The sequence below is a fragment of the Zalophus californianus genome, chromosome 3 (assembly GCF_009762305.2).
Source record: "Zalophus californianus isolate mZalCal1 chromosome 3, mZalCal1.pri.v2, whole genome shotgun sequence".
In the NCBI taxonomy this organism is placed as follows: Eukaryota; Metazoa; Chordata; class Mammalia; order Carnivora; family Otariidae; genus Zalophus; species Zalophus californianus.
The window spans coordinates 93,673,171-93,697,995 of NC_045597.1; the positions used below are offsets into that span (position 1 = coordinate 93,673,171).

The window sequence follows — 24,825 nt, forward strand, 5'->3', positions numbered from 1 at the left end:
AAGCTATTTTAGTGGAGTGGTAGCGTAACACTACTAGACCATGCACAACCTTTACATAGATTTAAGCAATGCCCCTCCTGAAGACACTTCCATCTCTTACAAAACTGTCATATATTATGCTTTCATGAGAACAAGAAATTTAGTGCCACCTGCTGGAAAACAGTCACAAATATGTGATCATTGTCCTCTTGAATATGGCACTCTTGTGCATACACAACCTGCACAATCATACACAGCAGCTTAGTTGGCAAAGTCTGATTAGAATGGGTTCAAAATAGAATGAGAAGAAAGAGGAGACAGTATAGGCAATTCTTTCACGGCAAGGAGTTTGGTTTAAGTGGAACAAGGAAATGGAATAGCCAAAAAGGGAGGTAGATTCAAGAGAGGGTTTCTCTTTTAATGATGTTAGGTATCATAGGCTGTTTCAGTGCTGCTGAGAATATTCCAGTAGAGAGGGGAAAATGATGCTATAGCACAAGCAGGGAGAATTGCTGAAGTGATGTTATTGAGTAGCTAGGAGTCAAGATGTAGTAGACAAGTGAAGAGGGAGGCTTCATTTTTATTTTTTTAAGACTTTATTTGAGAAAACGCGAGCAAACAGGAGGGAGGGACAAGCAGACTCCCCACTGAGCAGAGAGCCTGACGTGGGACTCGATCCCAGGACTCTGGGATTATGACCTGAGCCGAAGGCACACGCTTAAGTGACTGAGCCACCCATGCGTCCAAAGAGGTAGGCTTTAAATAAGAGAATGCATAGTTAAGTTAGTGAACAGCAGGAAAAGCAGAGTATATATGACCAAATGGAGATAAGTTAATTAAGAAGATGATGACTGAGAAGATGATGGGAATATACTGAAGATCTCTTCTGGTTGCTTATGTCCTCAATAAAGTAGGAAGAAAGATCATTAATGGACAGTGAGGAGTGAGAAGTGTGGAAGTGGTGGAAGTTTGAAAGAAGAGAAATTCCTGCCAGCATCACATGAGAGTGTTTAAGGAAATGTGATAGGATTTCAGGCAGCACTAAAGACCTACTTGAGCTCAGGGGCCAAAATTTAAAGTGAGACCATTCAACAATGTTGCATTTTACATTGTCCATCTACATGTACAGTAGACACAGTTGGACTTAACCAGGATTGAATCCAGGATTTAACTAGAGATGTACAACAGGAGAAGGGTCAAGAAATGTGAGGGTATGTGCAAAGGAGTAATTATAAATGACTGTGTATAAGGAAGTGATGAATAAGGAGGTGCTCTGGTAGGTATTCAACAAGTAATGAGATGAATTTAAAAAGGAGCTATCAATACAAGCATCCCCAATCTTTAACTTAAAAATTTGCCATGATTGCCCCAGGCTTCCTTACCAAATCGAAACTCCTCAGCACTGATCTCCAATGCCTTTCCATACCACACAAATACTTTTAACTGCTATTACTCTAACATACCTGGTAAGCTCCACTTAAAGTGATAACCAGGATATTCTAAAGTTCCCAAATCTCCCCGAGTCTTTCTAAAGACTCCAAAGGTTTTGATGTTGGCACTTCCAGAAAGAATTAATGTAAGTTGTTGAATGTAGTTCTTATCTCTGAACTCCTAGAGTTTATAATTAAATAATCCCTGAAGCTAATAGCTGGGCTACAAACATAGCTTTGTTAAAGAAAATTCTTCTATGTAATTGTACATATTCTAGTGGTATTTTACATCCTGGGATGTTTTCCATAATTTCTCTGGATACTGCTCTAACCAATTTCACAAGACAAATCAGGCCATCAATTGACTTCCTATTATCATCTTACCTTTCATTCTTTTTTTTTCTCCACCCACCCCTAATATTAATATTAACGATAATCAGTTATTAGTCAATAGACCAGACCCTTATTAAGGAATCTCCAACTTCTCACAAATCCTAACCATACACTGGGTATAGCTCATTTCTTCTTTATTAGAATTACTTGAAAACAAAATAAATGAGAATTCCTTTAAGCATAAAAAATTAGATCTGCAGCTGTTAAACCCGTTTTTAAGAGGAGGAGGTATATAGGTTTATTACACCACTAAGGAAGTCTTCAGTCACACTCCTGGAGAATGTTGTTCTCCAAGTCAGATATCTACTCTCTGTGCCAACATACACAAAATGTTGGCCAGCTGTCAGGAACAAAATGTAAAAGTTCACTAGAGCACCATCACCTAGAATTAAGGCCACAGCCTGTTGTTAGGAACACAAAAGCTTAGGTAATTATCTAATAATAAAAAACTGTGAGAACAATTCCTTCAGGAAAAAACAGGAGCACTTGTTTTTCTGCTTCAGTATTAAAAACAAAAATATATCACTAAAAAAGCCATAGATAATTTTTTTCCTTTCACCAATTTCTTCTGAAGTTTTCTCTTCTATTAATTCTCCAAGAAGGCTAATATATTCCCCACCAACCCCACACGCTTAAAGGAGCTAAAATGTATACAGTAGCAAGAATTGAGAAATGAAGTTATATAACACATATTCCAGTGAAAGTGACATGCTTCATTGACCTAGTACTTCTATCACCAAGGTTAATGTCAAGCGGGTGAAACAAAGTTCTCACAATGATTTCACATGACTAAAGTAAAAAGCTAATTTACATGAACAAAGATGAGAAATTTCTATGTTCTTCAAAAAAGGGAGCTGAGCTTTCCAACAAGGGCCTGGCAAAATGGCTCCCACAAAGAAGAGTGATGAGAAGAAAAGCTGTTCTGCCATCAACAAGGCAGTGACCAGAGAATACAACATTCGCAAGTAGATCCATGGAATGGGTTTCAAGAAGTGTGGCCCTCGGGCACTCAAACAGATCCGAAAATTTGCCATGAAGGAGATGGGAACTCCAGATGTGTACATTGACACCAGGCTCAACAAAGCTGTCTGGCCAAAGGAATAAGGAATGTTCCATACATTATCTGTGTGCAGTTGTCCGAAAAATGTAACGAGGATGAAGATTCACCAAACAAGCTCTACACGTTGGTCACCTCTGTACCTGTCCCTGTTTTCAAAAATCTACAGTTAATGTGGATGAGAACTAACCGCTGACTGTTAAAAATAAAGGTATAAAACTGAAAAAAAAGGGGGGGGTGGGGAGCTGAGAAAAAATACTCTAAGATTCATAATAAACAGAAAGGATCTGACAAATCATGTTTTGTACTGAGACAAAAGCATATAGAGAGAGACACACAGAGAGACACACACACAGAGGTTTCCCCACCCCAGAAGTTATCTTCAAATTCTATCCCTATGTAGAAGCTTCTCACATGGAACCACTGACAATTCTGGAATTCTGATGATGTGGTATAATTTATGTTAAAATACTGGAAGGAAGTATGTGGTGGTAAAGAGATTAAGTGTTATTGGATTTTATTTTTGCAAATCCATATGGTAAACCCTATATACCAAAGCTATAAAATAAATTAATGCAACTTAATATTACTATTTTCAGACCCAATATTCAAAGCCTAACACACACAAAATAATGGCCTTTCAAGCAATGAACTATGGTTTAGAAATGAAGCATATGCTCCAACCAAAACAGTTAAAAGTACCATGGTTCAAATGATTACTGCTCCATCAGTACATGATGCACTAATATGGACAACCATCTCCCCACTTTTTCAGTTTACTTCTGTGAATACATAATAAAGGGATCAAAGTTGAGGATCAGTCTTCTCATTCCTATGAGGTCAGTCATCACAACAATCTTATATTCCTCCTGAAACCCAAGACACCGTAATCCTCCACTCCTTTCCCCACCCCCTTCATCTATTTTCCTGTTTTGGCAAGATGGAAAGATGAAATGCATGACATCAGGATACATAAAAGTGATAAAGCAAGACTATTAATCAAAATAATATTAGCATATCAACCAAGTAAATATGCAAAAATCTAGTAAATAAAACAAACTACTATAATTAAGGTCCAGTTCATTGTTTTACCTCATGAAACAAGCTGTGTGCCTGCCTTTCACTGAGAAGACACTTCATTTTTATATTCTGACACATTTACATGGCATCTTTTACATCCTAGACAAAGATTCACCCAAGGGTTATAAATAATATTTCCTGGGTCAGTACTTTAAATAAATTTTAGAAGTCCTCCTAAAAAGAGATCTGAATTATGCTGATGATATTACAATCTTAGAATGTTTGTGTAAGGGGCGCCTGGGTGGCTCAATTGGTTAAGCGTCTGCCTTCGGCTCAAGTCATGATCCCAGCGTCCTGGGATTGAACCGGCACCACATAGCATCAGGCTCCCTGCTCAGCAGGGAGTCTGTTGCTCCCTCTCCCTCGGCCTGTCTCCCCCGCTTGTGCTCTTCTCTCTCTCAAATAAATAAAATCTTAAAAAAAAAAAAACCTACAAATGTTTGTGTACTAGTTATTTTTTAAAATACAGACATATACACCACAGGACAAATAAAGTTTCTGTTTTTCTCTGTAAATCCATTTAAAAGTATATATATGATTACCCTATCAAGGTCAAAAGGGTTAGACTATACTCAGAGACAGGTAAAAGCCTCTGAAGTGGTTTTACCATCAAAAGAAATAATTATCATAAGAGCTTGTTTACGTTCATGTATGAAAGTGTAAAGATCACTACTAGCTTTGCTGTGTTTCTGTAAGGTTCTCTGTCTATAAAAGTACAGATGAAACATAACCAACCTAATTCAAGATGTTAAAATTAATTACGTTAAATAAAATTAAGCAAAGCACTGAAGTTGAATCACATGGTCCTGGAGTTCTGTGCTACTGGCTCCATCTGATCAGAAGGATAGTGACCAAGTAAGGTACTTCTGGAGGATATTAGTTCCCTAATCTAGAATGTATGACCACTTACCCTTTAAGCATAATAAAATGCAGAATATAAATAAGTTGGTGACAATCTATTTAATTTAGGATTATTCTTCATAGCTCTGGAAACATGTATATCTTGAAAATATCAGTAGCAAGAATAGTCACAATATTGGATATGAAATCCTAGATCATATAGAAAGTTGTATCAAACAGATTTGATTCTACTACCATTCAGTCTTAACCTTTTACTTCCCCCACCCCCTGCGCACTGCCTTCTCTCCCTACCATCCCTCCAATCTAGTTTCTATCATCAGGACTTTACAAATGAACTATAATATAACAAGGTTTTCAAAGAAAGAATAATCATGATGTGATTCTTCCATCACTTAAATATAACAGTACTGATTAACTCAAATTCTAGTATAGAAATGACCACTTTCAATGTAAACTTGAAGATCTTACTCTATTACTCTATTACAATCCTTCCCTATTTCCTGAAGTTAAGATTCTGCTAAGATATATATATATAAAGCATTGTTCAGCAGTCTAACCTTCAGATTTCAAGATTCATTTTAGGGTACAAAAAAGTCAAACCTTGGGACTTTCTAAAGACCTAAAAAGCTTTATTATTACACTTCTTTGGTTTCTATTACAGAAACAGTCATTTCTTAATCATACTCACACCCACGAATCTTTTCCTGAATGACACAAACCAGAGTTTTTGTGCTAAAATGTTACGATGCAAATCCCCTGCTTCAAAGAAAAAAATCACCATCAACAATACCTGACAATTCTAATCTGAGCCATGTAAAGTCTAAAACAACTCTGAAGGATATACATTAGTGGCCATTTTTAAGCAGGCTTTATGATGATAAGACTTAGGGAGGGAACTGGGTTATTTAAGATATGGAACTGTTCATATTTACAGGATGTGCTAAAGAATACTTTGAGCTTCTGTCTCCTCTGTGATAGGGGTGCCTGGGTGGCTCAGTCGGTTAAGCGTCTGCCTTCGGCTTAGGTCATCATCCCAGGGTCCTGGGATCGAGCCCAGATCTGGCTCTCTGCTCAGCAGGGAGTCAGCTTCTCCCTCTTCCTCTGCCTGCTCCCCCTGCTTGTGCTTGTGCTTGTGCACAGGCGCACGCACACTCTGTCAAATAAATAAAATCTTAAAAAAAAAAATGTTTGTGATAAAATCACAGACTGAAACCTGTGTATAAATTTCATTCCTAGGTCTTACTTAATTTTGCCTACTTATATTTTCTGATGACAAGTTGTATTCTATTTGCAACCAAAAGTCCAGTAATAAAGACCTCTGAAACCTGTATCTAGCAGAGAGGGATTAGACCAACCTCGGAAGTAAACAGGATGGTATATGGGTTAGGTTGTTTATAATAAAGCTTCATTATCTTGAATTATTATTATGAATTCTCAGACTATAAAATACCTTCAAATTACCATATACATAGTTTTAAGGTTTGTTAAAATTTCTAAAAGCTATAGAAAGGCAAAAGAAATGCTTCCCTTGTATCAGTTCCCATTACATTAAAAATGTACTTTTTCCAGATAATCTGCCTTTATGAATTAAATCAAAGAGCTTAGATGATTACATTCGAAGTTCATAAAGGACCAAAACAGTAATATATCCAATCCATTTGAAAGCGATATGGTTTGGGCTTTAGAATTTTATTGTAAAGGTTGTACAAGGCTAGATTACGAGGCTGCTGCAAACCTGGGAAATCTACCAGATGCATAAGAGGAAAAAGAGAAAATGAAAAGACAACAGTAAATACATTTTCCATTTTGTACAACTATTCAGTAGTAATCTAACTAAATTTAGTTAACCGCTAATTAACTAGTTAATCATGCAAAGTAACCATTCAGGTTTATCTCTTTACATGAATCACATTACTTTCAGTAAATTAAAATACTTGTTAAAAAGTAAAAGTGCTTTTAATTAAAAATTACATTTATTATGACTATAGAATCTTAGGCACTTAACTGAAATTAAGGCATGGGTCACTGTAGAAGTATTAAAAATGGTATAGAAAAGCAGCTTTATCAAAGTATCATATCACCAAAGGCTGATACATCGTGCCTGGACCATGCTTCCTTCTCACTTGTGATTAGTGTGTCTGATTCTTTTCACCTCAATCTATTTGGATGGCATGGGGTGAGAGGGTAACAGGCAGCTTTTACACAAACACAAACCTTCTCCTGAGACATCTTCTGAGTGATGTATTAACATGTTAAAATCATGAAAAATCCTTCCAAAATTACAATGATATATACATACCCTTTCAATACAAAAGCATTTGTCATTATCATTGATGGCATACAGCTTTCTTCACATTCTTTTTCCTTTCACAGAAGAATTCAATTACAAACAACACTACACAAGTAGTGACTCAATATAAAGTAATTTCTGCCAAATTCTCCTAACGTGATCAATCCTCTATGTATAGAAAATGTATACCATCAACTTGCATGACAAAGAGTCCCAGTGTCTAACGGGCTTAACACTCATATCTCAGTCATGGCTGCATGGCCGGGAAAATGAACACCATGATGGACTCCTGCATTCTTCACATTGTGCTCATGGACAAAGTCAATGTAGTTTCTATGTGCAGGCTGGGGTGGGGACAAGGCCCTTGTGTTCCACTGGTTTCCACCACGTTGACAGCAGTCACTGGCAGCAGAGAGCCTGGATGGTTGGGGAGTGGGAGGGGAGCACAGTTAGTCAACAGGAATAGGAGAAAATGGATGTGTAAGAGGTAATAAAGGAGAAAGGCAGTGTGACCAGCATGCACCACTGCTATGAGTAGTTATTGACATCTACTCCATGCAAAGACTTACAAGAATGGGGGGGTAGAATCCACAAAGTTATATGTAGTGGAAAAGCTCAATATGGAGATATGAGTAAGTAATCAGAGTCAGTTAAGTGAATTAAATAACGAGGGAATTTCACAGAGAACAAAATACTCATCTGTCCCTGATGTTGGTACCAAAATCAAAGTTAAAAATGTTGTCTGAAGTTCTAATGAGAAGGAAAAAATATTTATGATCTAATTTAATTCAAATATTTAAAAGGACACTTCTACATTATGGACAAAGGCACATATAGAAAAGAGCAGCTATGAAAATTATTCCCCAAATTAAGTGATTTCACAAAACTGAAATCCAGGAAACAAAATTGAGAAAGAACATTAAAAAAGCAAAAAGCTACCTTCAGAGGCCATGTAATTTTATGTCAATGTTTCCAATTAACGAAGGAGAATCATTGCTCCTTCTATAATCAAAGTTCCCAGGACCTCAGAATCAAATTCAACAGGTACAGATAATGTGATGAGACTGTAAGCCCCTCCAAGGAACAGTTTAGTAAGTATAGTAAGATACCCTTATCACACAGTGCTACAGAACAGGCCTACAGAACTATGAGAATGAAGCATGCATACAAGCAGTTCCTGGTTAGAAATAATTAGATCCTCCAGTAGAAACATTTGTCACAGTTCAGAAAATCAAGGTTTTGCAACACAGCAAAAAGGGCAGCACATATTTAAGATAATTATAAAGAAAAAAAAATCAACCCAATTATAAAAGATGTCTAAGGATAAATTTTTAAATACAGTATTTTTCTAACTCAACTAAAGCATGAATCCTCATCTTTTTTTCCTTAAGGAAACTGAAATTAGCTAAAAGGATTTTTCAGAAATTGAATGCTTTTTTACAACAAAACCATCTTTTCTTCAACAGATATACAATTTGTTCATCAGATTTATCCCATAAAATTCATGACCCTCAATATACGGTCTCTGAAAATTTAGGAAATTAAGTTAGGTTTATGTTGTCCCTGATATATGCAAGATTTCCCAAATATTATTCAGTTTTGTTTTTGTTGTTGTTTATAAATGGTTTAATGGATGTAATACATAAACTGTTTCTCCAAAGGTGATACTCTAAATATTGGATAATTCTACATTATTGATATGCCAAATCATTCACTGAAATAATGGTGTCATTTAGAAGACATCAGTGAGAGAAAGCTGAAGAACTGAACGTGAAGTAGGTTTAAATTAAAATGGTTAGAAGTTATCTACCTGATAATAGTCTGTTATTCTGCCCAATTGTTCAAACCTTGGGAGCATTTCCAAATTGTATTAACTTATCACTTTCTAAAGGAGGACTGTTTTATATTCATTTAAGAGCATTAACAACAATAAAAGCATGCAGAAACAAAAAGTGAAATACAGAATGCACTTTAAATTCAGGCTAGGGAATCCATTAGCTCCAAGACAGAACAGTTCTATATTCAGTTCCATGCCACTGCTGACATACACTGAGGCTCATTAGGTTTTCAGGATCACCATTTTACTCCATTTCAGCAAAGGAGGTCTCAGCACAAGTATATAATGGAAGGACACATAGCTCCAAATTTTCCATTTTCCTTAAAATTAAATACCCTCAGATTCAGTAATGTCTCTTTTAAAGGCTGTGTCAAAGGAACTACGGAGTGCCTAATAAATCAAATTAAATAGATTTAAATATGTGCCCATTAAAATTATAAAACTCAATAAAGATTTAGTGTCATAATATAGTATGCAAACCCCCTCCCAGACTCTCATTCCATATTAACATAAAAGGTAACCATGTATTAAGGGAGTTCTTTTATAGGTGAAGTCTGGTTTCCTCGCCAATCGGACTTGGTGGTAACATCAAGGCCAAAAAACATAGCTGCTTACTGGAGCTGTGTTTTCAGTAAGAAAATGAAGAAACTCTTTTTAATGGCTTAAAAAAATAAAGATGAAAATTTGATATTTAGAAGCCTCACTGTTCATACTTTAAGTGTGTGCCCACATGCACACACACACACAAAGTACCCCTCTACCACACTCTCAGGTAAAAGGAAAAGAAAAAAATAGTAAAGAAAAAAGAAATCCCTCAATCTTAGAAACTAATCAAGCTTTTTGGAACTGAAGTAAAAATACGCCCAACCATGAAGAGCAAAGCATCTTGCAAGTTAGTTAAGCCAAAATAACAGTGAAAAACAATTTCATAGCAAAGACTGAAAATAATCACCAACCACTGTTGACCCACCACCATGAAGGAAGAACTGGTTGCACAGAAAGCTGACCAAAACCTTGAGATCACCACAGAAACTCATTAGATTTCAGGTACTAAACAAACTAAGAGCAAGAGAAAAAGAGAAAAATCCTATGAATTATCAAAGTTCATTTCACAGACACACAACTTGAACAGATGCAACCAACATGACCATTCAACCAAATAATTCCCTCCAAGCCACATACATTTATTTGGGAAATGATGAACCCTACTGATTACCCTCCAATAAGCCACAAAGTATTCATATTTGTGTACTAATTATGAATGTAAAAAAAAAAAGACCCTGGAAATCTAAACAAATAAAGTATCTTCTCTGTCATCAGATTATCTCTCCATCCCCCAAAAGCATTAAAATATTTTTTTTAGATTATAATCTTGTTTCCCTTTTGGCTTGTCTTCAGTTTTTAATGAAAAAACACATTATGTTGTGTGGAATAACATATGATGAACTTATTTTCCTTTTTGATCTGAAAAAAGGTTCTGACTAGCATTGAAGTCCTTTTCAACAGAGAACCACCCACCACTTCCAATCATGCTAACCAAAATAAGGAGAGATGTCTGATGTTCCTCAATTAAATAACTGCATTCCCTTCTTCATACATATCCTTTATTTTCCCAATCCCAGTATGACTGTTTAATAATATGTTTCTGTTCAGCTTACAAATATGAATAATTTGCTTTCAATCATAAAGTCTTCTAAGATTATGGTTAGGAATTTAGAATACCATTAAGCAAGCAACATTTTACTCCAGTTTAAGGAGTTAACAAACCATTTCCTGTCATGCTGGTCTAATCCAGGATTCCTTGGAAGATTCTCTATCTCTGCCAGCATAGGACCAGAGGGAACAGAAGGAATCCCAGGCAGAGTAGATCTCACACCCCAAGCCTGTGGATTAAAAAATTATAAAAATCATCTATTTTGCCTAGATAAAAGATTTCTTCACCAATAAACAGAACATTAAAATGGAATACTATCTACAAACATAGTACAAACAAATGCTTGAATGTTATGTATTACCTCAGAGATAGATAATAATTAACTAAATATTAATACCTTATTCATTAAATAGGATTTACAGGAACAAAAAATGTTCTATAGAGCACTTATTCTATTTACAACATCTCAGATAATAACAGAGGGTTTCATTACCTACTTTACAGATTAAAAAAAAGAAAACGCCCGAAGTTATACCACTATGAAAATTCAATTAATAATACCACTATTTGTCATAATTAACTACTGTTCTAGTGTTCAGAAGTTTAATATGATCTCACCTGTTGGGAGCCGTTACTCTGAGTTGAAACATTATTGTGAACACTGTAATGGGGAAAAATATCTATTAAAAAAACCATATATAAAATTCGAGGGCTTCACATTGTAAGATTACACATACAGTAACGAAAGTAGTTTTATTTTTAAAGGCATTGTTTTGTTGCAAATAAAGAAAATATTACTGTTGGAACCTAAAACTAAAATATAAGATGCCCAGAAAACATCTGCTTTTATAGACACTTATTTTTCTATAATGCGCTCATTTGAGATTTCCATATACCTGTATTTTAATTGTGCTTTAAATGTATAGTTCACTACTAATCTTGTTTATTCATTGGACAGTATCTGTCAAAGATTCAAAATGAAGAGCAGCACAAATGATACCTTAAATTCAAGGCACTGAGCACAAATATCCACATAAACTTATCTGTGTCACTTCTTTTGTATATTCCTACCCTCTCAAGATTTTCCACTGCCAGCAATAGCTCAACATTCTATAACTCAAAAGGCCTTAGTATAAACTTAAAGTCAGAAACCTCTCTGTATGCTTTCTACTCCAACTGATTTATAAATATGTTTTTTAAATTTTTAGTTTAGGCTGTATTCATTCCCCTCCTCCATTGCTTTCCCACAAAAAAACACTTAAAAAACAATCTAAAACAAAATAATAAAACCAAACCTCAGAACAGCTAAAAAAGAGAATATTCAATGAAATAATTCAAAGATGACATATTATCATAACAAAATGATGGGAATTAAGAGTTTATGGACTTCACTACAACAAAAACTAATGATGTAATGTATAGTGATTAACATAACATAATAAAATAAAACTACATCAAAAACTAATGATGTATGGTGATTAACATAATAAAAAAAAAAGTTTATGGACTTCAGACCTTCTAACATAAGCATACATGTATCCTGAGGTAAAAAATTCAACTAAGGTAACTGAAAATATATTCAAAGTTTTATACACACACACACACACACACACACAAATTCCTGGAAAGTGAGAAAAATTAATCTACAGATTTAATGAGAGCACTATGTTCCAGGAAAACGAGATAGGGAATTAAATTCATTCAATCCCTTATTGGATAAGGAAAGAATATTTAAGGTACCCCAAGGAGATTAAAAGGAAATCACTGCAAATATCTGGCTGGCACAGACCTCTTCATAGAAATATTCAAGAATATTATACCCAGGGACACCTGAGTGGCTCAATTGGTTAAGCATCTGCCTTCGGCTCAGGTCATGATCCCAGGGTGCTGGGATCGAGTCCTGCATCGGGCTCTTTGCTCAGCAGGGAGCCTGCTTCTTCCTCCGTCTGCCTCTACCCATGCTTGTGCTCTCTCTCTCGGACAAATAATATCTCTTTAAAAAATAATAATATTATACCCAGCCAAGATGTCATTCTAGTAAAAGGGAACGGCCAGGGGTGCCTGGGTGGCTAGGTTGGTTAAGAATCTGCCTTTAGTTAGTTCAGGTCATGATCTCAGGGTCCTGGGATCAAACCCCATGTCAGGATCCCTCCTCAGCTTGCTCTCTCTCTCTCACATAAATAAAATCTTAAAAAAAAAACACACACAAAAAAAAGAAAAGAAAAAAGGAAATGGGCAAAGCTTCTCAAACCAAACTCTGAATACAGCATCTAGGAGCCTTTCTTAGAGGGGTGGGAGCAAAACAATCGGATGAAGGACAACCAATTAAGAAAGAATTCAAGAACGAAGAGGCTGGGGTGCCTGGCAGGCTCAGTCAGTTAAGCGTCTGCTTTCGGCTCAGGTCATGATCCCAGAGTCCTGGGATCGAGCCCCACCATAAGACTCCCTCCCAGAGTCTGCTTCTCCCTCTGACCCTCCCTGCCCCACCCCCCCCACTCATGCTCTCTCTCTCTCAAATAAAGGAATAAAATCTTTAAAAAAAAAAATGAAGAGGGCTTGCTAAAGGCTAGGTGATGAGAAGTGAATCCATTTTACATCTTATTTTTTATTACCTACATTTCTATTACAAGTTGAGTCACCAGAACTTGCAGTAGCATTGCCTGGATTCAAACCCAAGCGGCGCCGCTACCACTAGTTCTAGTCTCTAAACCTCAGGTTCTTCATTTGCATGAAACTGTTAGGAGGATTAAATGCATTAATATTAGCAAAACACAAAGAACAGTGATAAATAAAACTGACCAAAAAGAAAAAAAACTGTAAAAAAAAATACTGGTTAGTGTATAACTGTTGTCAAGACAATTGCAAAGAATATACCTGTCAGGCATGATTTCTTTTGACTAATGTTGCTGCTCTCAGAACACATTATGCTGGTTTAAGTAATCCATAATCCCAGATATTATGAAATCTCATCCAACCTGCTTGGCTGGATGATCCCCTTGGTTACTCTTTGAAGCTTTTCCTTTAACTGAGAATAACTCCAGCAAGTGATAAATAAAAGATGAATAGTAACATGAAAAAAAGTGCTTATAATATGTGATCTTAATGGGATCATAGTCCCGTTTTCAAATAATTTGAAATGTAGAAAGCACTATTTTCTCATAATTACACATTCTTTCACTTCCACTAACACAAAAGTAGGAATGAATACTTCTCATTACTGACCTAATCCAAGCTTTTCCTTTCAAAGGACCACCTGTAATAACTGACCCCTTTTGCTCTTATGCTCTCTGTATTCATTACTTCCTCCTCCGTTCCTTTTTTTCCTCTCTTTTCCGTCTTCAAGATTCTGTCAGCTAAGCCTGTACACAGTATTAATCACTGAAATGTGATCTATCCTTTAAAATGTCACCTCTTCTTAGGATACTTTATACTAGTCAAGACTCATAGGAAATAGTTAGGAAATAAAATAGTATAAGGAAAACCGCTGACATCAGCCAATTTAAAAACCTGTTACTCAAATAGGCACATTACAAGGTCAAGAAGCTTCTTAGGTCAAATAGCTGTGCTTTTTCAAACAGTACTGTTTTCCATGGTTCACTGGAGCAAAACTGTTCATGCAAACAGAACTACAAGGGCAAGAATGAAAGGGCATTCGTGCCAGTCCAAACTCAGGTTCTCTCAGTGTTATGAAGAGTGGTAAATAACCTTCAGGAGAGCTGGGTCCCCCTCTACATTTCACATCTATAAGTTTATTGTAAAAAATAGTAACAATAAAGTATCATTGCTTAAATATCCCATTTCTGTTGTGTTTTCCAGAGCCAAATGCATTTTTTCCTTTTATTTTTATTTTTTTTCTTTTTATTAACATAATGTATTATTTGTTTCAGGGGTACAGGTCTGTGATTCATCAGTCTTACATAATTCACAGCACTCACCATAGCACATACTCTTCCCAATGTCCATCACCCAGCCACCCCATCCCTCCCATCCCCCTCCACTCCAGCAACCCTCAGTTTATTTCCTGAGATTAAGAGTCTCTTATGGTTTGTCTCCCTCTCTGGTTTCGTCTTGTTTCATTTTTCCCTCCCTTCCCCTATCATCCTCTGTCTTGTTTTCAAATTCCTCATATCAGTGAGATCATATGATACTTGTCTGTCTCTGACTTATTTCACTTAGCATAATACCCTCTAGTCCCATCCACATTGTTGCAAATGGCAAGATTTCATTTTTTGATGGCTGTGTAATATTCCTGTGTGTGTGTGTGTGTGTGTGTGTGTGTGTGTGTGTGTGTGTGTGTGTGTGTGTGTGTACCACATCTTCTGTATCCATTCATCTGTTGATGGACATCTAGGCTCTTTCCATAGTTTGGCTACTGTGCACATTGCTGCTATAAACATTGGGGTGCATATGCCCTTTTGGATCACTACATTTGTATCTTTGGGGTAAATACCCAGTACTGCAATTGCTGGGTCGTAGGGTAGCTCTATTTTCAACTGTTTGAGGAACCTCCATACTGTTTTCCAGAGTGGCTGCACCAGCTTGCATTCCCACCAACAGTGTAAGAATGTTACACTGTCATTTGCCTTTCTCCGCATCCCCACCAACATCTGTCATTTCCTGACTTGTTAATTTTAGCCATTACCAAAAACGTAAGTTTTTGGTCAGAAATGTATATTTAAAAAAAATTTTTTTTCATCGGGGAGTCTGCTTCTTCCTCTGCTCCTCCCTACCACTCCCCACCCTCCCTGTCACTCATGCATGTGGGCATTCTTTATCTGTCTCTCTGTCTCAAATAAATGAATAAAATCTTTAAAAAAGAGTCTGCTTGTCCCTACTCCTAGTCCCCCTGCCCCCCCACTACAACACATTCTCTCTCTCAAATAAGTTAGAAAAAAAAAAATAAAGATCTCAAATAAATAACCTAATTCCCCACATTAAGACACCAGAAAAAGAAAAGAAAACTAAACCTAAAGCAAGTATAAGAAATGAAATAATGTATCAGAGGCACCCGGCTGGCTCAGTGGGTAGAACATGCAATTCTTGATCTTGGCATCATGGGTTCAAACCCTACATTGGGCGTGGAGCCTACTTAAAATTTAAAAATTAAAAAAAAAGAAAGAAAGAATCCATCAGAGCAAAAATTAATAAACTTGAAAAACAGACAAGAATCAATGAAACCAAAAGTGGGTTTTTGAAAAGGCCCACAAAATGGGCTAACCTTTACCTCAGCTGACCAAAGGGGGTAAAAAAAACCCCTCAAATTACTAAAATTAGAAATGAATGAGGGAATATCACTACCAACCTTACAGAAATAAAAAGGAAAAGGAAGTAAACATGAACAACTGCATGCCACCAATCAGATAACTTAGATGAAATGGACAAATTTCAGAAAGACAAACTCCAAACTGAGTCAAAATGAAAATAAAATCTGAATGGATCTGTAACAAGAGACTGAAGTAGGAATTTTAAAACTTTACACAAAGAGAAAATCCAGGCAAGATGGCCTTTATAAATTCTACCATACGTTTAAAGAAGAATACCAATTCTTTTATAAATTCTTCTCCCCGCGGCAAATAGAAAGGAAACATTTTCAACTCATTCTGTGAAGCCAGAATTATCCCGATACCGAAATCAGATGCAGAATTACAGGAAAACTATAGACCAGTGTCTTTGATAAAATACACACATACAGGGGTGCCTGGGTGGCTCAGTCAGTTAAGCAGCTGCCTTCGGCTCAGGTCATGATCCCAGCGTCCTGGGATCAAGCCCCGCATCAAGCTCCCCGCTCAGCGGGAAGCCCGCTTCTCCCTCTCCCTCTACCTGCCGCTCCCCCTGCTTGTGCTCTCTCTCTCTCCCTCTGTCAAAATAAATTAAAAAAAAAAAAATCTTAAAAAAAAAATATAATATATACACACACACATACAATCCACAACAAAATGCTAGCGAACCAAATCCAGCAACATATGATATAAAGAATTATACACCATGACCAAGTGGGGATTATCCCAGGAATAAAATTAATTGCTTATCTGCAAATAAACCTTTGTTCTTTGAGCTCCTTGTGCATAAGAACCCTAATTTATTCATCTTTATATCCTCTGTGACAGGCCAATAACAAATGTTATGTCATTCTCATTATAAATAGCACATCCATCCCAACCCCTGCCTTTATTTCTTTAAACTGCTTTATTTTTCTTTGTGTCAATTTTATCTGGGATTATGTATATTTTTGTTCCCTGCTATAGTCCCAATGCTCAGGGAAACTTAACACGTTGACAAGTCTTCAACAAATATTTGTTTAATTAATGACAGCAACTACATAAATGCTAAATTCTAAATTCTGTTCCTAAATTGTAAGACATTACTCACCTGAGTTCTTCAGGTTTTGCTGTAAGAGGAAAAAAAAGAAAATGTCCCATTAGTTTCTGCTTACATGGTAAACTGCTTCGCTATTCATAAAAGTAAATCTAGGCAGTTTTTAAGCCATATTTCCCAATTACAGATTTAAATACCGTCATTTCACAAAATGTTCTAGGATTCACATCATTAAAATCAATAATGACAATTACTTCCATTTTTAAAATAAAGCAATAAAATATCATTTTCTTTTAAAACAGAACCACCTGCAAGTCTCCTAGAGTGAGGTGACAATAAAACAGTGGAAAGTAAGAGGTAACTCAGGGTTTCAAATCATCACGAACTAAAATGGTCTCATTAAAAGCTATGTATTCTTTAATTGATACTAATAACAAACAAAAATTATGAATATAAATGAGTTTTTTGTGCCAAACATCAGGTCATGGCAGATGTTTCTGGACAACTGGGATGACCCTAGTCAGACATACTAAAAACTCAACCTGTATTTTAATACGAACTCAGATTCAAAACCAAACACAACTTTTAGTTTCTCAAGTAAATCACGCTTTTTATTACATAAAGTTAAATATATACTGATGTTTAAATTTAAACACTATTTAAAAGAATCCTAATATCATAATACTATATGAAATAATTTTTACTTAAAATTTATTCATCATATACCAATGGTTTTTTTTTTTTAAGTTCTTAAGGGCATTTAGGAGATTATTATTAATGAAATCTGGAAGTCAAAAAGAGAAGGGAAAGTGTTACTCTACAGAACTAAAATAGTTAATATGAACAAAAACTGAACACAAATTCAAAATAGTACCTGAATTGGGATTAACATAAAGTTTAATCTCAACAACAATATAGGCAATTTTTCCTTCTATTTTCTTTTTTTAAAAAAAGATTTTATTTATTTATTTATTTATTTATTTGAGAGAGCGAGATCACGAGCAGGAGGTAGGGGTAGAGGGAGAAGGAGGCTCCCCGCTAAGCAGGGAGCCTGATTCAGGACTCAAACCCAGGACCCTGAGATCATGACCCGAGCTGAAGGCAGATGACTGAGCCACCCAGGCACCCCCTTCCTTCTATTTTCTTATATTGATTCTGTCATAACCGAAGTTAATAAGGGTACTTCAGTTGACTGGAATTAATTTAAGGCTGAGATAACTTCAAGTAAACATTTCCAGCACATGATGGACTGTCAAGGAAGAATAGTCTTTTGAAACAAGGTTGCATCTCACCTTTCATTTGTAGAGTTCTTCTAGAGTATCGTTTGCTGGGTCTTCTTTCAAAGGATGTTGATCTTCTTGGTTTATTGGTTTTTGTGGTCTGATATTCAGTTTTTCCACTAAAATAAATGAGGCATATTAAGAGGAATAAGAGAATTTAAGGCCTATAGTAATCAGATACCTATGAGAGAAAGTCTACATTAAGTTTGTCCTTAACCGAACCATCCTGAGCTTCATCCTGAAGTAACTACTACTAATAGCCTTGATGTCTCTCTACCACATCATTTTTCTACTCTTTAGGCTTGTGGGAAATACGCAACATGCAAATTATATTGTTTTTTCATAAGCATGCATGTGCCTAGGAACGTATTGAATAACTCTGGAACATCTGTATTTTATGAAAATCCTTTCCTCTCCCCATTCACTCACCTCATGCAGTTTGCTATTAACTCAAGATTTTTTTTCTAATTGTGATATACTTTTCAGAGTAACTTTCCAGAAATATTTAAAACTATTTTCCCACTCTCTTTGATTTTCATTTAAATTTTCTTAAGAAATGCCTCCTCACTTTTAACACAGGTAGAATAGAAGCTCTACTTTCATGAATTCCACACAATCAACTTGCCACAATATTGATTATTATCCATTCTTTTTTTACATCACAGTGCCTCTCGGGGCATGCTGAAAACTCATAATCAATAATCTACTCAAGTAAACCAAAACATGTTTAACTTATGACCAACACACAAGGAGTCTATAAAAATAACATAACTTCGGGTTTATAAAGGACCAGAAATGTTACCCAGGATTAATTTTCCTCTCAGTGCACAACAAATACCCTTTTTCTATATGGCATTCAGCTATTGCATGAAGACTCCTTAAAGCTCTTATTATATGAATTTAATTTGGGGGTTAATTAATCTATAAAGTAAATGTTAAGAGGAATATAAAATCCATGATACCAGTATAATGCTTTCCTGTCTAGTCAGGACATTACAACCAATAACAATACCACTTTGTCTTTTATTTTGGTCAGTGAAAACACTGGCAAACCACTTTGTTTCTCTATGCCTTGGTTTCTACAACTGTAAAATGAGAAGTTAGCCTAAACTTTTTGGCTTTATGAAAGAACATAAGATATAGCAAGCAGCTATTGACATTCACCTGTATCTAAATCGCGATCCTAGTCGAATAAATCCCGATCGATGAGAACTCTTTTGGACCGGGCCTCGGAGACGAAAGAATGCATGATGTTCCACAGCACATTTCCATAAATGTTTGCATGCTTTTGGATGATCCAGTCGAAAGACAAATGTATGTTCCTGCTCTTTGCCCTGAAAAAGAAAAGGACGTAAAGATAGGTAATTATTAGGTCCAACAGTTCTGCCCCTTGTAACTCAGCTACAAATACAACCACAGCAATACCAAGAACCAAATAATAAAGCATCTAGTTTGCTCCCTGAAACTCACTCTCTCTAGCTACCTACGTAAAAAGGCAGAGTTGAAATCAAGCTGTCCACTTTCACAGCCAATCTAAATTATTCCTAAAAGGGTCCTCCCTACTTAAGTGGTCTCATTTCTCAGAGAAACAAAAACAGAGGCTTTGGGATAATATATAATTATAATGTAAAGGATCATACAAGATCTGGCAATATATATCAATAAACTTAAAAATGTGCACATTCTTTGTCACAGTAACCATACTCGCAGGAATCTAATGATAATAATTAACATTCACAGGCACTTTTCTAAGGATTTCATATGAATTAATTCAATGAGCAGATACTATCATTAGCGCCATTTCACGTATAAGGAAACTGAAAGCTCAAGAAATAAAGCCCAAGGTCACAAAGAGGAAACCAGAATTTGAACCTAACTATTTGTCCTCCAGAACCTATTTGTAACAACTAAGCTTTACCATCTCTCTAAGGAAAAAGATTTTAACAACAAAATTTATACCCATATATTTTCTTCACAATCTCATTTATAATAGTAAAAATTGGCATGGCAAAAATCATAATAAGTAATGTTAAAAGACAAACAACTATTAGATAAAATATTTACAGTTTCTATGACAAAGGGTAAAACCAGTAAGAAAAAGGCCAAATGACAAAATGCACAAAGGATATGTATCAATAAAGAGTTTGGAGAAAAGGAAATATAAAGAACTCAAATGTATGAAAAGATGTTCAATATCACTCATAGTAACAGAAATAAAAATCAGACCTACAATGAAATTCCACTCTTCACCTTCCAGGTAAAAATCTGACAGCTTACTCTGAGGAAAGAGGTTTCACCTTTGATAGGATCTCTGTACCCAGGACAAATGCACATTTGAACCAGCAAATCCACCTCCAGGAAATTATCCTGTAGATATTTGCCAATGCACAAATTCATGCATATGTAGTGAATGTTAACTGAGAATTTATTAAATAAATTAGGGTACATCCATACACCAGAAACTATGCAGTTTAGTTTGTTTTTTAAACAAGAACAAAGAAGCATTTTGGGCACCTGGGTGGCCCAGTCGTTAATTGTCTGCCTTCGGCTCAGGTCATGATCCCAGGATCCTGGGATTGAGTCCCACATCGGGATTCCTGCTCAGCGGGAAGCCTGCTTCTCCCTCTCCCACTCCCCCTGCTCGTGTTCCCTCTCTCGCTGTCTCTCTGTCAAATAAATAAATAAAATCTTAAAAAAAAAAAAAAGCATTCTATATAGTCATATGGAAAAGATTCCAGAAGTTATAATGTAAAGTTTAAAAAGAATTAGTACAGAACAGTCTAAAGGCATGGTAACTTCTGTATAAAAAAGAATTGATAAACACATTTGCGTGTGTGTGTGTGTGTGTGTGTGTGTGTGTGTGTGTGTGTATGTGTATATAAAATACCTTCAAAAAGAGATCCAAAAAGCTAATACTATGTAAGATCAAATCTAAAATGCCAATGATTGTAAGATGCACAATTATCTTATGGCCCAAATGAGAACAAGTGTCACCAATTAAATTATGACCATATTTCCTTATCACATAGAATTATATTTTATTCTTCTTGAAGAACTGCCTTTAGGTTTAGAGACAAATATCACTGAATCACACAGTGCTTACATAAAAAGGAAAATATTTGTATATTTAAGTTTTTAGATGAGAAATCTGCCTCTTCTGAGTCACTGTCAATTCATTTGTTGATAATATAATGATCATCCTCTGTACCATCAATAGATTTCCTTTTAAAATGCTCTATTGCCTCTTTGATTTCCTTCTAAGCTGTGTGATAGGGCAATCCTTTGCATGTATCTTGGTAATAAAACTTGAAACTTACAAAATTACTGTTTTGTTTAATTTTCAGAATCTTCTTTTAGGTTCTCTGTTAAGTAGTCCTTCTCACACACCATGTGCATCCAAGTCTTTTTGACATTTGCCCAACTTGCTTTTATCTACATCCATCTACATGAATATATGTTTTTCAATTTACTTCTTTGCATGCAATAAAGTTACTTTTATTTATTCATAATTCTGTGAGTTCTGACAAATGCATGGAGTCTAGTAACTACCACCAAAATCAGGTTACAGAATAGTTCTCTCATGCCTCCAAATTCTCTATGCTGTTGCTTTGTAGGCAGGCCTCCCCATTCTCCCCAATCCCAAACAATCAGTGATCTGTTCTATTACTACAGGTCTGCCCTTCCCAGATCGTCATATAAATGAAACCATACAAATCATAATCTTCTGAGTCTGGCTTCTTTCACCTAGCATAATGCATTTGAGATACACCCATGTTGTGGGTATCAATTAGGAGCTAGAGTTAACAAAAAAAAAAAAAAAAAAAAGGTAATCCTTAATTTAGAAGGCTTTACTAAAGATTATTAGACTTGAGTTACCACATAGTATCGTCATTGTTAAAAAAGTAATGCAAAGTTCCTACCTGATCATCATCTTCTACAACCACCAGGGTTAATTTATTCTTCTTAAAATCCAATCTGGTTATCTTGGGCCTGTAACAATATCAGAATAAAAGTCAGATTTCAAGTAAATGTCCTCTAAATTAAAAGAAAATGTTTGTTGTTACTTCTATCATATTAATCATCTAACTGCTGAAATGAAAACTGATAAGAGGATAGACATAACCTGTACTGCCCACCAACAAAGCCTCTAATCTAAGAAATATTTAGGATAACAGAAAAAAAAATTTCAAAAGCAGTATCTCTAATAAAACCAATGCACCAATCCTCACATATATCAGACATTAAAAATGTTAAGAAAAAAAGAAAATGAAGAAATCCATACATATATTTTATAGGCTGCCAACTATGGTACAAGAGATTCTCCAGGCCTAGTGTAAAGCACGAGCATATAAGAACTAGATACAGGAAAGACTATAAAGCTTAAAAGGCATAAAGGAAAACAAATTCTTGATTAAGGCCTTCAACTCTATTTTCTGTATCAATTTTGGTTTGAGAAGTACATCTATAATCTTATAAAAAAAAATTTTAAACCTCACTTTATAGCCCCTTTTCCAACTCTATCTCCCCCTGTACTGAAATCCTCAACAACCTACCACATGTGAACTCTGTATTTTTATGAACTGTGAATATCAAAACAATACAACTCTCATTCTAATTTTCAAGTATAATCTATATAAAAAATATAACTGTAGGGGCGCCTGGGTGGCTCAGTTGTTGAGCGTGGGCCTTCGGTCATGATCCCAGGGTCCTGGGATTGAGTCCTGCATCAGGCTCCCTGCTCTGCGGGAGGCCTGCTTCTTCTCCCACTCCTCTGCTTGTGTTCCCTCTCTCGCTGTGTCTCTCTCTGTCAAATAAATAAAATCTTTAAAAAATATGTATATGTATATAATTGTAAGATATAACTTGTTTACAAGAGTTGTACTAAAACAGTAAGTTAAGTATAACAGGCAGAGGAGGAGGGGAAGAGCTAGCACTTATTTAAGTGTAACAAATACTTACATAATGCCTATGAAGTATCAGGTACTCCTATAAGTGTTTTACATGTATTAATTCAAAAGATTCTCACAACAACCTTAAAAGAGGTGGTACAAAAGATGCTTTCTTTATCTCACCGCCTACAGCGTTCTCTGGCCACGAAGTGTGTTCCATCTGCCCACAGGGCAAGCTAGAAGTGTCAGAGAATTAACACTCAAGGACTGGGTAAATAAATACCCCAGAGCTCCTTCACCTATCGAGGGACAATTATGAAGGTGTTCCACTGAAGTCTCTCAGAAAGTCCCTAGCAGAGACACCTGGATTCAAAAATAAATGAAATATTATCTTCAACTTTTTGAGGGAAAATAATTTTCAACCTAAAATTCTATTCTCAGTCCAATTATCAAGAAAGCGTAAGAGAAGAATAAACCATTTTAAGGTATCCAAGGATTCAAACAATTGACCTCCTACACCCCTCTTTTCTTAGGCAGGTACTTAAGGATATAGATTGGAATAAACAAAAGGAAAGAAAGGAAAACACGGGAAGAAGACACAAAGGATCCTAGCTGAGAAAACAGATAAAAGCTGCAGAGTAGCCTGAAGAGCAGACAGTTCCAACTGGAACAGAAGAATCATTCAACGCAACCCTGAGGATTTGAAAGAACTTAAGGATAAGACAAAGGCAGGTAATTCAAAGGGTTGTGTGGGGTATGCAAGAGTGGTGGCTTAGGGGACGGGGGAGCCAAGAATTTTGGGAAAAACAAAAACCTACACAGGAAAAAACTAAATGTAATCCCAGTTGTGAGTTCAATCAAGGATTTCTGGACTGATCAAAAGAAAGACAGGATCATGAGACAGCAGTCTTGTGCAACAAACTTTACTAAGGTGTTTGGATAGGGATGCATGAGAAGGTAAGTCTTTGACGACAGGAGACCTTCCAGAGGTGGCTGCACAAAGTTACCACCAAAAAGGGGAAGAGGGCAAGGGAACTTGTAGGAGAGAGGGGAATCAGAGATGAGGCTTAGGTGTCTACTCAATGGCATTCAGCAGCAAGCCAGGAGTGTCTGGGTCAGAGAACTCTGAAGGGCAGTAGTGGTTTGAGGTCTTTCAGAGCTACAGGATTTGTCTTATTTAAGACTAGCTGACGTCAGGTATAGCTTACAGTGGGACATGCAAAGCAGGCAGGCTCTAAGTCATTAAAAATACACCTATTGGGCTATATGCAAAGTAACTGGGTGTATAGGAATTTGACTTTTGTGTTGGTGGGCTTTGAGCTAACAATCCTGGCATGCTGTGAAGAAGTAAACAACACAGGGACCCATCTTCAGCTCCTGTATGTAACACTGGTACACTACGAAGCTCTACACCAATTCTGACACAGGAGTAACAATATGAACACTATTTCCTGATTTTCAATTCTTAGAACAAACCAGGCAAGACGTGAAGAACTTAACTATGGCTACAAAATCCAAGGAAAATCTATCCTCGAGGGGCATCTGGGTGGCTCAGTCGGTTGAGTGTCTGCCTACAGCTCAGGTCATGATCTCAGGGTCCTGGGATCAAGTCCCGCATCGGGCTCTCTGCTCAGCAGGGAGCCTGCTTCTACCTCTCCCTCTGCCTGCCTCTCTGCCTACTTGTGATCTCTGTCAAATAAATCTCTAAAAAAAAAAAAATTTTTTTTTAAATCTATCCTCAATATAAAATGCAAATATAA

General features: G+C 36.2%; 1 protein-coding gene and 1 pseudogene across 10 annotated transcripts in view; one reads left to right on the forward strand and one right to left on the reverse strand.

Annotated features, from left to right (window-relative positions):
- Window positions 1-24,825, reverse strand: part of EPB41L5 (erythrocyte membrane protein band 4.1 like 5) — a 145,912-nt gene that overhangs the window by 71,494 nt on the left and 49,593 nt on the right. For 9 of the 10 annotated variants that reach the window (XR_003519120.2, XR_003519121.2, XM_027589459.2 and 6 more), the window contains 6 exons: window positions 22,097-22,166; window positions 19,341-19,510; window positions 18,189-18,295; window positions 16,951-16,969; window positions 11,200-11,242; window positions 10,695-10,810 (listed from right to left, as the gene is read on the reverse strand). Coding sequence is in view for 8 of the 10 variants with exons in the window: in XM_027589459.2 (XP_027445260.1) it covers window positions 10,695-10,810; window positions 11,200-11,242; window positions 16,951-16,969; window positions 18,189-18,295; window positions 19,341-19,510; window positions 22,097-22,166 (525 nt within the window). In the remaining 2 variants the exon portion in view is untranslated. Of the gene's footprint in view, window positions 1-6,470; window positions 7,508-10,694; window positions 10,811-11,199; window positions 11,243-16,950; window positions 16,970-18,188; window positions 18,296-19,340; window positions 19,511-22,096; window positions 22,167-24,825 lie in introns of those variants that run through there. The other variant, XM_027589461.2, reaches the window with a different exon arrangement.
- LOC118356816 lies at window positions 2,685-3,226 on the forward strand (annotated as a pseudogene).